Below are 15,179 nucleotides of genomic sequence, written 5' to 3'. Positions count from 1 at the left end.
TGTGTGTATGTGTGTGTGTGTATGGTATGTGTGTGTGTGTGTGTGTGGTGTGTGTGTGTGTGTATGGTGTGTGTGTGGTGTGTGTGTGTGTATGGTGTGTGTGTGTGTGTGTGTGTGGTGTGTGTGTGTGTATGGTGTGTGTGTGTGTGTGTGCTTACTGTCCAGAGAGGCCAGGATTGGCTTGGCTCTGGTGCCCTTAGCTCTGTCTCACCATCTAGGCTCTGATGTGATGGATGGTAACATGAAGGCCAGAAAGCACACGGTACCCCAGGAGCGATTGCCTTGCTCCTCCCCGGGAGAACCAATGCTTTCAAGATAGAAAAAGTTGGAATAGAAATGAAAACAAGGGAAATAAAAACATTACAGGTCCCACCACCATGTCCTGTCATTATCCCCAGTGACACATTGACTAGCGACTGCTTAATCTATGTGTAGCATTTCTGTACATTCAGAGGTTGCTTCATTCAGGAGACTGTTTAATGCTGCAGTTATACATTTAATCACTTGTAACTGGCATGGGAAGGAACAGGATAGCTTTTTGTCCGACATTAGTTTTTGGTCCCGGTTTGGCATTTCCATTCTTTCGAATAGCGACGTACCAGTTCCTTTCCATATATTCCTTAGACTTGTAAGTGTTATAACCATTCTCCTCTAATTTTTCCAGGAAGAGACATTCATCTGTCAGGGTCAGCTGTATGGGAAAAAGGAGGAGAAACAATTAATAATGAAAAGAGCTCCCCCCAATGGTGTAGTAGGTAATAACACAGCGCTGGTATGTCAAAGGTCAGGAAGATCCCGGTTTAAACACAGAAAGTAAAATAAAAGTGCATGAACCTAGCACCATTTAAGGCAACAGAAAGAGATGGTCAGAAGTCTCAAGAGGCCAACACAAAGAATGGTTCACTCAATATGTCTGGAAGGTTGCAAACAATTCAGATATTTTTGTCTTTTGCATATGCACTGGATTCTGCTTTCGTTGGGAATAGGGATGTTCGTGGAGCCTGCTCTTCACACTGTTTGTTTAATTGTCCACCACCGTTCATGACTGGATATGGCAGCACTGCGGAGCCTTCCTCTGATTTCTCATTTAGCATACTGCTTCTATTGCTTGGCACGCCCGCATTCCCATGTTGTGGCTTTACCAGTTTAGCACCACATTTTCAACTACATCATGCGATGCCCCTTGCATGACTTTCTGCATTCCTCGTAAGGTTATAGGTTGTAGTTGAGAACAATTCTGCAGCTGCTGATGGCCCACAATGTCTCAGGGATGCAGAGTTTTGTGCTGCTCTCTTTGTTCTGAATTGATCCCATTTATTACACAATGTAATAGGAGCTGTCCTCAGTTTGCAACTGGGACTCAGGACTCCACAGGAACAGTACGGTAGTCATTCCCAGAACACAGTAATCATCCTAATCCAAAATCTAATCCCAAAAACAGACTGTTTCCTTCCAATGGTAAGTATCCAGAGACCATGGTTTAAGGTGATTGATGAAGAACAAGTGGTGACAGTAGTGTTTAGGACTTGGAAATGCACTATCTCATAGGTGGCAGATTCAAATTCAGTGGTCACCTTCAAAAGGCTACCAGATAAACATTTGAAGGGTAAAGAAGTGAAGGGAAATGGCAAAGAGCCGGGAAGTGAAACAAAAATAGAAATGCCTGGTCAAACTCAACAGGTCTGGGAAGAAAGCAGACTTTACATTTGAGTCTGATGACTCTTGATCAGAGCTGATAACAGCTAGGAAATCTGGTATTTGTACTGAAGACTGTTGGTTGGGCAGCAGAGGTGAACAAATAGGTGGAGATGGAGTCCAGAGAAAGACAGAGAGAGAGATAAAAGGGGTAGGTAAACAAGGGGATTGTGGATAGCAGGCCAGGACAGAAAAGAAGCTGAATAAATAAGAATAAGAACTGAGCGTATCAGAGAAAGGGTAGTCTATGCTGAAATGGATAATAGGCCTGAGAATGGATGACAATCAGTTGGGTGTGCTAAAAGCAACCCATGTCATAAAGACTGGGTCTGGGGTGGGGACAAAGAAGGATGGAATCAGGCTCTAAGACTTTGAGTCCCAGAGGCCACATGGCTCCCATGTGGAAAATGAGATTCTGTTCTTCCAGCTTGTGCTGAGGCTCATTGGAACACAGCAACAGGCCTGTGTTAGAAATGTTGGCATGAGAATATGGTGGTGTGTTGAAGGGGCAGGCAACTGGAAGCTTGGGGTCATTTTTAAGACTGAAAATAGATATTCTGCAATGCTGTCGCCCAGTCTGCAATCTGTCTCCCCTGTGTAGAGAAGACCATAAGGAGAACAGTGAATATAGGAGGCTAGATTGAGTAAAGTGCAGGTAAATCACCGCTTCATCTGGAAGACATATCTGGGATCTTTGATACTGAGGACGGAGGAGGTAATCAGGCAGGTGTCACAGCTTCTGCGATTGCATGGAAATGTGCCATGGGGGTGTGGGAAGGTGTTGGGAACGGAGGATGAATGGACCAGAGTGTGTCAGATGGAATGGTCCCTGCAGAAGGCTGACAAAGGAGGGGAGGGGAATATGCGTCTGGTAGTGGCACCTCACTGGAGGTGATGGAAATGTCAACTTACAATCCTTTGGATATGGAGGCTGGTGGAGTGGTAAGTGAGGACTCAAAGGACCCAACAGTCATTGTGGGAGGGAAGGGAAGGGGTGAGATCAGAAGTGCGGGAGATGGGTCCAACACAGCTAAGAGCCCAATTGACTGCGGTAATGGGGAATCCTTGGTTGAGGAAGTAGCTGGACGTTTCTGATGCCACCCCCCCAGCAGAAAGTGGCATTGTCAGAACAGATGTAATAGAGACAGAGAGACAGGGAGAATGGGATTGAGTCCTTACAGGAAGCAGGGTGTGAGGATGTATAGGTTACTGCGGGAGTCAGTGAGTTTGTAATTGATACCGACAGCCAGCCTATCCCCAGAAATGGAAACAGAGATGTCAAGAAAAAGAAGGGAAGAGTTGGAGATGGAACAGGTGAAGTTGAGGACAGGGTGTAAATTGGAAGCCAAATTGATAAATTTTTCCAGCACTTATGTCCTGGAGAAACAGTTGTGGGGAGGGATCTGATTACGATTGGAATAGGGAAGTTTCCATGTACTCCACAAAAAGATAGGCCTAAATGGGACCCATGTGGTACTCATGGCCTCCCACCTTTGACATGACGAAAGTGAAAGGAGTTAAAATAGTTCTGAGGAAGCTCCAAAACCAGGTTAAACTGATTCTAAAACCAGTTCTGAGGAAGGGTCACCGGACCCGAAACGTTAACTCTGTTTTTTCCTTCACAGATGCTGCCAGACCTGCTGAGCTTTTCCAGCAACTTTGTTTTTGCTCTTGAGTTAAAATAGTAGCTGTTCAAAGTGACGGTGAACTCGGCCGGGCGGAGAAGGGTGGATGGGGATAGTTCAGGCCTTCTTTCCAGGAAGAAATTGAGGGCCCTGAGTCTATTCTGATGGAAGATGGATGTGTAAAGGGATTGCACATCCTAGGTGAAGAGGAGATGGCTGGAACCTGCGAACTGGAAATTCTGAAACTGACTTAAAGCATCAGAAGAATCGTGGATGTAAGTGGGGAGGGACTGAATGAGGGGAGAACAAAAGAAGTCAAGAAACTAACTGCATTGTTCTGCAATGATCAGCTGCAAACAACTTCCTTCCCTGTTGTATTATGTTATGATGAGGGCCTTGGGGCAGAGGTAATGTCCCTATATCTGGCCAGATTGATCCAGGTTCAAGACCCACCTGGACCAGAGGTGTGTCGGGACATGTCTGAACAGGCTGATGGAAAATAATTAGTTATCTATGATTCTAGGCTTGACCAACTGCCAGTGCAATGTGATTTAAGTGTAGCCACTGTTGCAGGACAAAGAGACAGCAAGAACTTGAATTGGACAGTGGACACCATTGATCCTCTTTCCTATACTATCAGACTGTAACTGATTTGTATCTCAATACAACCTGCCCAACTTGATTCCATTTCCTTTTACACCCTACGGTAATAAAACTTTAACAGCGTTTTGAAATTTTCTATTGACCTAGCTTTTTGTTTTCATTTGTTTACAGGCTGCAGGCTAGGCTAGCACTTTTTGCTCGTTCCAGTTTTCTCTGGGGAAGATGGTAGTGGTGAGCTGCTTTCTTGAGCCACTGCAGTCCGAGATAGGGTACACCCATAGTGTTGTGAGGAAGGGAGTTCCAGGATTTTGACTCAGTGACAGTGAAGGAATGAAGATTTAGTTTCAAGTCAGGATGGTGTGTAGTTTGGAGGGGAATGTTTTGAGGCTGAGCATTTCCAGATTTTCACAACCTGTTGTGCAAGGAATTCCTTCTTGGTATCGACCTGAAAGTATATCATCCTAATCTAAGGTTTATGCTCCCATGTTCTGGACTCTCCCATCAATTGTTCCCCGCTATCTAGCCTGCCAAACTCTAACTTTCTCAAATTCTCAACAACTCATTAGCTCACGCCTTAATCTTGTATATTGAAGTGAACACAATACCTACTCTATAAACCTGCCCTTGCAATTTAATGCTGTTAGTGCCAGTATCATTCTGATTGCTACAGAGCTACAGTTGGTTTCCAATTGCCTTCAATCTGCTTGGGCTGGGGAGAGAAGGAAAAAGCCGTCCGGGTTCCTGTTAATGAATGTCACTGTGATCCTATTTATAATTGGGCTGGCATGGAAGATGAGGGCAGGATGAACTTAAATGTGATGTTCCCACTCACTGTTAAATCACCTGCCAGAGATCACCAACAGGACTTATATATGAATTCCTTCAAAGAGGTAATGAAGCAATTGCTGTCAGCTATAGAATGATAGTGCAGCATGTGTCAGTGCTTTTGGAGAGGACAAAGAAAAGTTTAAGGAAAATGAAATGTCAAAAAGTAACTAGTTGATTTTATTCTAAAATAAACACAGGCCTTTGTGCGGTAAGTGGAAGTGCAGAAGGGGACAACCTTAGGAGATTGGAGTTAAGCAATAAGCACTTGTATTTATATTGAACTTCTCACAATCACAAAACCTCCTAAAGCATTTTATACCAATGATATTTGACATGCACAGTCATTTCTTAGGTAAATGTACCAGCTCGGTTTGCACAATGCCAGGGCCCCCCAACAAACCGTGAATGTAATGAGTCACCAGTTAATTTGTTTGGCAGACACTGGTTGGGGAAGAACATTGATTGTGGCATCAGAGAAACTCAGATGCCACCCTTTGATTGTTTCCAAGAAATTGTTTACATACATGTGTATGGGCAAACTTATCCCAAAGTTTGGGAGCACTGCCCAAATTCCTTTGTCTGGAATTATGACTTAGGAACAGAATATTAGGAACTGAGTCAAGCTGGCTCTTAGAACATATACATTTCATTCTGTGATATTAATAAGAAGGATATTTCCCTATTTGTTATATTCATGCGAAATGACACATACTTATTTTAACCCTTGTTAAAATAGTAGAGGACCTTTTATATGAATCAATTAATACAGTTATTACTGATATCAATTTCAGTTGCTTTGTTGGGGCAACATGCACATGACCTACCTTAAAATTACAATGCACTCTTTTTAGGAAAATGGGAAGAGTAGGCCATTAGTCCCTTCAATCTGTCCCACTATTCAATTTGATCACTTAACTTCAGATTTAACTTTATTAATCTGCCTTGGTCTCATGAACCCTAATTTCTTGCCTGACAAAAATATCTACCATAAATACCAAAGATACATTGGTAATATTTAATGGTCAGGTATCAAAAACATTAACCTTTACCAGCCTTGTTACATCGCAATTTCATGAAAACAGTTTCACACAGAAAGTTTCACACTTTTAAGAATAGTCTGGTTTCTATTCTTGTGACAAAAGTGAATAACCTCATTATATTCCATTTGCCACCTGGCTGTTCACTCAATTTAATCTGTATCTCTCTCCTGCTCCCAGTCCCTGAGGCAGCTATTTATGATGCTACTTTGTGGTGTTAATATATTCATACCGTCACTGTATCATTACATGTGGCTTGAGAGTGTAATGGCTTCATATTTCATCTTATCTTGGGATCACTTGAAGCAGGAGTTGCTATTGGGAGCATGCTGCTCAGTTGTAATCTTATAGTGATATATTAGCCCAGGCACTGATATCATAGAAGGATATCATCACAGAATCCCTACAGCGTAGAAGCAGACCATTCGTCCCTTCAAGTCCACACTGACCCGCTGAATACCATCCCATCCAGAACCCATTTCCCATGGCTAATCCACCTAACGTGTATGTCCCTAGCTGGTATGGACAATTTAGCATGACCAGTCCACCTAACCTGCACATCTTTGGACCGTAGGAGGAAACCCATGCAGACACGGGGAGAATGTGCAAACTTCACACAGGCTGGAATCGAACCTGAGTCCCTAGCACTGTGCCACCCCCTGATGTGCCTGTAAATGTAATGTTTGTATATATTATTTAGCTGTAATAAACATCTGTTGGATTCTTTAATACCGTATTATTTATACTTAATTTCTTATGTAGTGAGGGATAACATAAACATTCCTGTATCAGGTACCCTGATGGAGTCTAATCCCTGGTATGGAGTAATAAGTGTTGATTAAAACTAGACTTAATGTAGAGGCATTACATTTCTGTTAAACACAGGTTCATTTCTCTTCAGAAACTGATGATTTATTGACCTGCACTGCTGTAACATTGTTTGACTGTGTCTGTGCCTCAACTGAAATCCTCACCCATGTCTTTCTTTATATCTAGACCAGGTTATTATAATGCACTTCTGGGTGACTTCCCATCTTCTACACTCCTTCACCTTGAGGTCATTCAAAATGCTCCAGTGTATTCTTAACTACTTGTCTTGTTTGCCATTCTCCTGAGCTCACTGCCTACAGTAGTTCCTGACTTGGAAACACACCTTCAAAGTCTAATTCTCGGTTTCAAACCCTTCCATGCTCTCAATCTTCCTAGCATTGTAACTTAAACCACGCATACGCCCACCAGGATCCTGAGCTCATCCAACTCTGGCCTTTTAGGTATGCAAGGGAGTGAAAGATTGAGGGATATTTTGATAGAGATTCCAAACATATCATCCATGATCTTATTAAATAGCAGAGTGGGCTCGAAGGGCTGAAAGACCTTCTTTTGCTTCTTGATCATACGTCCTTACAAACCTCCGATCTTAATCACTACATCGTGATGACCTTCAGATGAATGAGCGCAAAACTTTGGAATTTCCCTCTTAATTCTCTCCATCTCATTCTCCTTAAAGATGCTCCTTCAAAACTTAATGTTTGAACAAACCTTTAGTCATCTACCTGAATATTTCCTTCAGTGTCGATTCAGTTCAATAACATTTCACGAGCTAAATACTCTATATAAATACAAATTGCTGTTATAATGAACTTCATCATCGTCTCTGTTTCCTTATCCAAGTGGACATGATTTCTCTGTGAACTTTGACATTATGGCTTGCTGCTCTTAGCTCAGCAAGGTTATTAAAAAGCTGGGATATAAACATAAGAACAGAGGCAGTATTCAGTTGGCTTAGTCTGATTTGTATCTGAACTCCATTTAGATTATTTCTCAATACATTTGCCTAACAAAATACAATTGATATCAGTCATAAAGTTGTACAGATCAGGAAGCTAAGTTAACTAAGGTAGGACAAACAGTTTGTGCCTGGATGATGTTAATATTACCTGGGAGTTTCAGTTCTTGCAAGCTATCAAACAGCCTCTATAAGATGCATATTGTGCTTGACAATGATGTCTTTTCTGGAGTTCCTCATGAAGGCTCATAAGCAACAATTTTAACCCTCCCCTGCTTGGCAGAAATGGTTGTGGTCATAGGGTGGGAGGCACGGTTAAAGCAGCCACCCACCCCCTCCAATCTCAGTGCTTTCTCACCTGGTCTTCCAAGTCTAACCTGTTTTTATTTGACATAAGTGGCCTATTCAGAGGATGTCATCAATAGCCAATCCACAAATTTAGCCAGAACTGGGAAAATGTGATGACGTTTTTGTCAGGCCGGATCTGTAAGAGTGAATTCATGGTCTGGAACAGGCCCATCAAGGTACATTTTAAAATTTGATTTTCAGGTTCTTTATGGGGCAAGGGGAAGTCCTTCAAAGTGCATCATGAAGTTTCCTACTTTGACAATGGCTTCCAAAACCTCTAGTATTGATCCTCTCCCTCTTCCCACTTCCCCAGCTCCCACACATCAATTAGGAATCCTCCTCCTTTAACTGTGACTTCCCAAAGGATTATTGGGGACTGCATCTTCCTGAATTCTGATCATATGGCAAATTGTCCAGTTACAGGTCACAGAGAAAATCTGTGGAAGTTCAGTTCAGTCATCAGCTAGGCCCCAGTGTCCGTAGACTCTTCTGGTACCCCAATCATTCGTCAGGGGGTTGGCAGACCCTGTAAGAGCCTGTGCATTTTTAGTGAAATAGTGGAGATTTGTGAGCATCCAAGCTTATGATGGATCAGTTTTTGTGAAAGGAGGACGGTGAGCAAATTGGCAAGGAAGCTTTTTCCTCAACCCTGTCTGTACTGCAAACCATGATAACAATCTATTTTTGAGCTGAAACAAGGCAAAACTCCACTATTACTGGGAGTTGGAGCATGTTTGCTGGTTAAAAGGCTGTGATGTGAATAGATATCTTCATTCTAGCAATTGTGATTTTGATAGTTGCTTTTTCCCAGTTGCTCTGTCCAGTTTGTTTTGCTTTTTTTGAGGGACTGGGGGAAGGGGCTGTAGCTTTCCTGAGCTCAAAGAGGACAGGTGAGTCCTGTTTCCTTTGTCTCATTACAGTAATTTACAAAGACGTTACCTCCCCTATACTTATCTCTTAGAGTGGAGTCAAGCTGTGGGATGTGATTAATGGCATGACAGGAAGGAACAAGAGAATAGAATAGCAAGGAAGGAAAGCAAAGAGAGGGCGGGTTAAGAGAAGGAAGCTGTTATGGACAAGTGTGTCATTGTGAAGGGCCCTTTGTGATCAATGTATCAGACAGCACATACATCAGTTTCAACTGTGGTGAAGGAGAAGTTAAGAGAACACCTGTTTTAGTGATCTTTGTCAGATACTAAATTTTGGCCAGAAGAATTAGGAGAACGTCTCTACTCTTCTTTGACACAGTGCCACAGGGACTTTACACCAGGCCCCGATTTGTGTCTCATCTGAAAGACAGCACCTCCACATGGCACTCTGTCAGTACTGCATCAGCACTGTCCACCTGGATTGGATAGCCCAGCCAGACTTATTCCATTGTTGTTCCACAGTGCCAGACATATTCTAAAATCTTGCCTATTAGTTGCCATTCACCAGCAAGTTTATTGAATTAAGAGTTGAGCTAAAGAGATGTTGGACTTCACACATTTAATGCTTTGTCTCCCTCTCCCCTTTCATATCGGAAGGGCAGTGATAAAGGCATTAGGAACAAAAACAGAAATTGTTTTCCGAAACAGAAGAGTCACTGAACTCAAAAACGTTAAGTCTGCTTTCTCTCCACAGATGCTGCGAGGACTGCTGAGTTTCTGCAGCAATTGCTGTTTTTGTTCCAGATCTCCAGCAGTTCTTTGTTTTATATTAAAGCATTAGAGTTCACTTAACAGCTCAGGTTCGAGTGAGAAAGTGGGGGAGATCAATAGAGGTTACTGCTCTGAGTTGCTGTTATTGAAATGTAGAAAACAGGGGCAGTAGTAGGACTTTCAGCTCTTCGAGACTGTCCACCAATTAATTATGATCATGGCTGGTCATCCAACTCAATAGCCTGTTCCTGCCTTCCCCCATAGCTTTGATCCCTTTTGCCCTAAATACTACATCCATCTTCTTGAAATCATATAATGCTTTGGCCTTGAATGCTTTGTGTGGTAGCCAAAGACTCATCAGCATCTAGGTGAAGAGCTGTCTCCTCATTTCAGTCCTGAATGACCTACACTGTGTAGCCTCAAACTGTGACCTCTGCCATTGGGAACAACCTTCCTGCATTTATCCTGTTTAGTCTTGTTAGTATTTTATAGGTTTCTATGAGATTCCTACCCCGCACCCACCCCCCCACCCCCACCCCCCCCCTTCTGAACTGCAACAAATGTAATCCTCATATGTCAGTTCTACCACCCCAGGTAAATCTTCACTGCACTTCCTTTATAGAAGAACATCCTTCCTCAGCAAACCTTTTTGGAAATTTGCTTTTCATGATGATAGGGCCAGGCTTAATTGAGATAGTGTTTTAGTTGAATTCATTTAAACAGGCTAATAAATGTAAAGCAGTGGACGAAACATTTGATAGGACAATCAGAAAGGTTTCTGGCATTCATTGTCAAGAATCATGAATGAAGATAGAGTTGTCATTTGGTTGAAATACTGAAGGCTGACCTAAACCTGATGAGTCAATGCCTAGCAACAACAACAGAACACATATTCATATAGTAGTTAACAGTGTGTAGAGCTGGAGGAACACAGCAAGCCAGGCAGCATCAGAGGAGCAGAAATGGGGAAATTTCTGAAGAGGGGTCCTGACCCAAAACATCAACTTTCCTGCTCCTCTGGTGCTGCCTGGCCTGCTGTGTTCCTCCAGCTCCACACTGTGTTATCTCTGACTCCAGCATCGGCAGTTCTTATTATCTCTGAGTGACATATTCATATAGTGCCTTTAGTTTAATCAAACATCTCAAGGTGCTTCACAGGAACATTATACAACAGAGTGTGCACTGAACCACATTAGGAGATATTAAGTCAGGTGATCAAAACCATGTCAAATTGGCAGATTTTAACAAATGCCTTAAAGGAGGAAAGTGAGGTAAGAAGGAGAGAAGAGGAGATGTGGAAAGGAACTTCTTCAGTTTGGGTTTATAAAACTGAAGTACCTGCACCATTGGCGGAACAATGATGGTTGAGAATGAGCATTGGCAAGTACAAAACACAAATGTTTCTGGTTCTGATGGTTCTGATTTGCTTGGGTCTCTGCCTATAGATTAATTGCACCTTGTGGCAAATGATTAATGTAGACAGCTAGTTCCCACTTAATTGAAACATAGATCCTTTGGGGTCTTGGCAGGGCAGATGTGAGGAAGATGTTTCCTCTCATGGGAGAATCCTGTTCTAGGGATCATTGTTTAAAAATAAAGGTTTGTCCATTTAAACAGAGGTGAAACTTTTTTTCCTCACAGTGGTTTGGGGGTCATGGGAACTCTTTTCCTGAAAAGGTGAGAAAGCAAACTCTTTGAATCTTTTTAATGCAGACGTGATACATTCTTGATATGCAAGGAAGTAAAAGGTTATCTGGGTGGGGGAAATCATGGAATTGAGGTTACAATCAGATCAGCTGCGATCTTAAAGTCATAGAGTCATAAAGCACAGAAACAGGCCTGTTGGTCCAAAATGTCCATGTCGACCAGGTGTCCTAAACTGAATTAGTCCCATTTGTCTGTGTTTGCCCCATATCCCTCTAAACCTCTCCTATTCATGTACCTGTCCAAATGTCTTCTTTTTTATTTTATTAGAAATGAATCTTATTAAATGTTATTAAATGGTAGAGTAGGATCAAGATGCTGAATAGCCTATCCCTTCTCAGCAGTAGCACACTGACATTTTCATTTCTCTGCCATTGGTTGATGTACCATCAGCTGCCAAGGCCTGAAACTCAGGAACTCCCTCTCTGATCTTTTCCACCTCCACGTCTGTCTGTCTCCTCCTTTAAAATGCTCCTTTAAACAGACCTCCTTGACCAGGCTTCCAGTCACCTCTTTTAATATCTCCCCTTTGTGGATCAGAGACCAAAGAAGCACCTTGTGATGTTTTTAACCACACTGAACATGTTATATCAATCCACAACTGTAGTGCTGTTTTCCAGAGACTAGATCCTAAAGGTGAAATCCTGGAGCTCTGTTGCTAACAGCAGTGTGGGTGGACTGCAATAGTTCAGAAGGTGGCTCTCCACCACCATCTCCAGAGCAGTGGGGGATGGATTAACAAATGCTGGGCCTAGTCAGTGACATCTGTGTCCTGTGGAAGAATAAACATGAAAAGGGACACTGCCTGGATTTAAAGTGAACAATATAAATTAATAATGGGCCCTACAATGCTTCCAGGAGTTTAATGGTTCGATGCTGCAAACAGGTTAACTGATCCACACAGCCTGAAAGTTGATCATGTTTCTTGTTTGTGAACTAATTCCATTTTTGCTAATCTCAAAATCTTCAATTTTTTTTGCTATCGGAAGGAATCCTGCAAATTCATGGGAATCATGTGATCTCAGATATGGTACAGGTGGAGGGACAATAGGCAGCATTCTGGATCCCAAAATTAGGGAAAGGATATGTACGGCCTAGGTACCATTGCTAATCATGATTAAATCACCTTATTGAATACAGGTGCAGGCTTGATGGGCCAAAAGGCCTACTCCCATTCCTATTTCTTATTATGAACAGCTCACACTCAGAGAGTCACATGCAGGCATTAACTTTCAGGATAGGAAGGGAATAAGCAAGATCCCAATTGGGAATCCATCACTAAAGAATTTGATTAGGGCTATCTTATTGAGTAATAGAGATATAGCGTGCAGTAAACATTCAAATATGAAAAGTGAGCAAAATACAATAGGGTATCGACTTACTGAGGAATTAAGTTGTCCCATTTCGCTCATTGCTAGGTAGCGCCCACATTCAATCCCTTGAATCGACACCACTCCTCTTCTTACAGCCTGCAGCTGGAGCCGAACTGGAGAGGGATGAATTATATTCAAGATGACATAATCAAACCCAAAGATACACTAAACACAGAGTTCCGGCATTCTGAACTGCATTTACTGTCCACGTGTCCCTCTAAAGAGGGAAGATCCCATTCAGGAAGCATTTCATCTGCATCAACATTTTGCATGCTCTATGAAAAGCACGTTGAAAAGACAAAACACTAAACCACAAGGTAGCCTCACCATAACTCAGAGTGAATCATGCCATAGAGTCATCCTGTTTGGAAACTTTAATGAGATTAAACAATGATGATTTGTCCCTACAGCTTTAGGAGATCAGAGCATTTGATGCAGCTGCTTTGATTGTTTCTGACTGTTTCCTTTCCTTATTGCAGACTGCTGTTCAAATTAACATACTGACGCAGAGAGAGAGACAGAGAGAAATGTGAATGATATAGAGAGAGCTGAGAGTAAAAGTGAGCAAGAATTCCCTCAGCCTAGGTTGCATTCATATCAGGTTACGGAGGCAATTCTAAAAATCCAATTGGACCAGTATTCAGTTTGCAGTTTGATACTTGACTTGTGACTTATTGTTGCTGCAAATCTTTCCAGAGGCCAAAAATACTCAACAATAAGGAGTTAATATGAGCTGCTGATTCCATGAGGAAGGTTGAGGTAGTTCCTTTTAGCACTTCCTGTGGGCCAGTTGGAAACGTATTGGTGACCCTACACCCAAAAGGGAATCCTGGTCTCAAACAGACCTTCACAACTCCCCTCCCCCCCCCACCTGCCCTACCTTGACTTCACCCCAATTGATAGTTTCTCTCCTATCCCACCCCAATCAGTAAAATCTCCAAACCAGCTCCCCCCCCGCCTAGCCCAACCTCACAAATCAATCTCAGATTCACCCCTCACTGAACTTGCAAGACTGCATCCCAAGCTCAGTCCCAAATGTCTGCCATAGCCCCAGACTTGATTGCCAGTCTCCCCACCCATCTAACTCAATCACCAGCTCCACTACTCAGACCCTCGCCTGTCCTGCACTCACCCCAGTCCTAATTGCCAGGATTGCCTCCTACCTGCCAGTCAGATGGTCTATTTGGCCGACTGCTGGGTGGGAGACGGAGCTAGAGGCCAATAATAAAACAGAGCCATTAAGATTAATGGGGCATCATTGCCCCTGGGCTTTGGCCATTTTTGGCTTCATGTTCACCTCCCCTTTCCCTTCGCCTTCTCCTCCCCCACTCCCAATATAAGTAGCAGTTATCCAGACTATGGAAATGCATGAGCTGATCCAGATGAAATGAGGAATTGCATTAACTGCGTAGTCACATAAGCTTACATTGTTCCCAGAGATGCACAAATGGAAAATTGTCCCTTGGGAATAGAACCCGGATGATGTAGGCTTGGGAGAGGAAAGATGATTAAAAAAAATAGACAACTGATTTGAATTTAAAGTTTAACATTTAAGACAAAGATCGATAGATGTGTAGATGTTACAGCTGTCAAGGGTATTAGGCAGTGTGGGAAAATAGATAGTGTGGGAAAATGACTGAGGGAGAAAATCAGCCATGATTAACTTGAATGGTGGAATGGGCCTGACGGGCTGAATGGCCTAAGCCTGCTGCTATTTCCTTTGTTCCTTGTGCACTTACAGAGAATAACAGTCAGCTTCACTGTGAAAATTGCATGATCATTCTCCTGTAAATTATAAATGCTTTAAAAAAATGTTCAAATGATTGTACTGAGAAACTAACAGGGCATTAGCGTTTTCATTTCTTTGTCCCCCTAAAACACCACTGGAAACTTTGTTCTCCTGACTGCTAAGAAGTCCTTAGTGAATTGAACTTGGAAAGTTTCAAAGCAGTTGCCAAGCGACACAAGTCCAAACACACATATAAACACACACTTTAACAATGCAGTATACACGAAGGCTAAAAAGAATTCTCACTGTATGCATCGCCGCGGTCTCTCGTCCCCTCTACTTGTCCGTCAGGGAGAATTCGAACAAAGTAACCTCCATTTGCACAGTACAAGAGCTTTGGGTCTTTGTAATTCACGAGAAAGTGATTGAAGGAATTGGACAAGTCTGATAAACTTGTCACAGTTCCAGCATCCATGTTGCCTCCAGCACAGTGTTCATGTGGCTCTTCTTCCCTGCAATAAATCAATGGGCATATAACAAACTGTGCACTTTAAGGAATGCCAGTTTAGGAAACAAAGACACTAGGAATTTGAAGTCTACATCACAACTATATTTATATATTTTCTAGGCTTTTTATTCACCCCGAGACCTATTCCTCTCCTCTTCCACAAGCTCTTGTATCTTCCCCAGATAGTTCACAGGTACTGGCAAGCTACTCAGCAGCAAAAGGCATCACATTCATGTCTGATCTTTTAGTCATCTCTCACACACACACACACACACACACACACACACACACACACACACACAC

General features: G+C 42.5%; 1 protein-coding gene across 2 annotated transcripts in view; it reads right to left on the bottom strand.

Moving 5' to 3' along the window:
* Positions 1 to 71: 71 nt before the first annotated feature.
* The window catches only part of LOC109916803 (fibroblast growth factor 1-like), a 43,529-nt gene continuing 28,421 nt past the window's right edge, over positions 72 to 15,179 (bottom strand). For both annotated transcript variants that reach the window (XM_020516549.2, XM_020516548.2), the window contains exons 2-4: positions 14,675 to 14,880; positions 12,649 to 12,752; positions 72 to 691 (exon numbers count right to left, since the gene is read on the bottom strand). In XM_020516549.2, coding sequence (XP_020372138.1) covers positions 497 to 691; positions 12,649 to 12,752; positions 14,675 to 14,843 — 468 coding nt within the window. In that variant the 5' untranslated portion in view covers positions 14,844 to 14,880 and the 3' untranslated portion in view covers positions 72 to 496. The remainder of the gene's footprint in view (positions 692 to 12,648; positions 12,753 to 14,674; positions 14,881 to 15,179) is intronic.

The sequence above is a fragment of the Rhincodon typus genome, chromosome 12, assembly GCF_021869965.1.
Source record: "Rhincodon typus isolate 14 chromosome 12, sRhiTyp1.1, whole genome shotgun sequence".
NCBI lineage: Eukaryota > Metazoa > Chordata > Chondrichthyes > Orectolobiformes > Rhincodontidae > Rhincodon > Rhincodon typus.
Note: the sequence above shows the minus strand (reverse complement) of the source record. Positions and strands in the feature narration are given on the sequence as shown.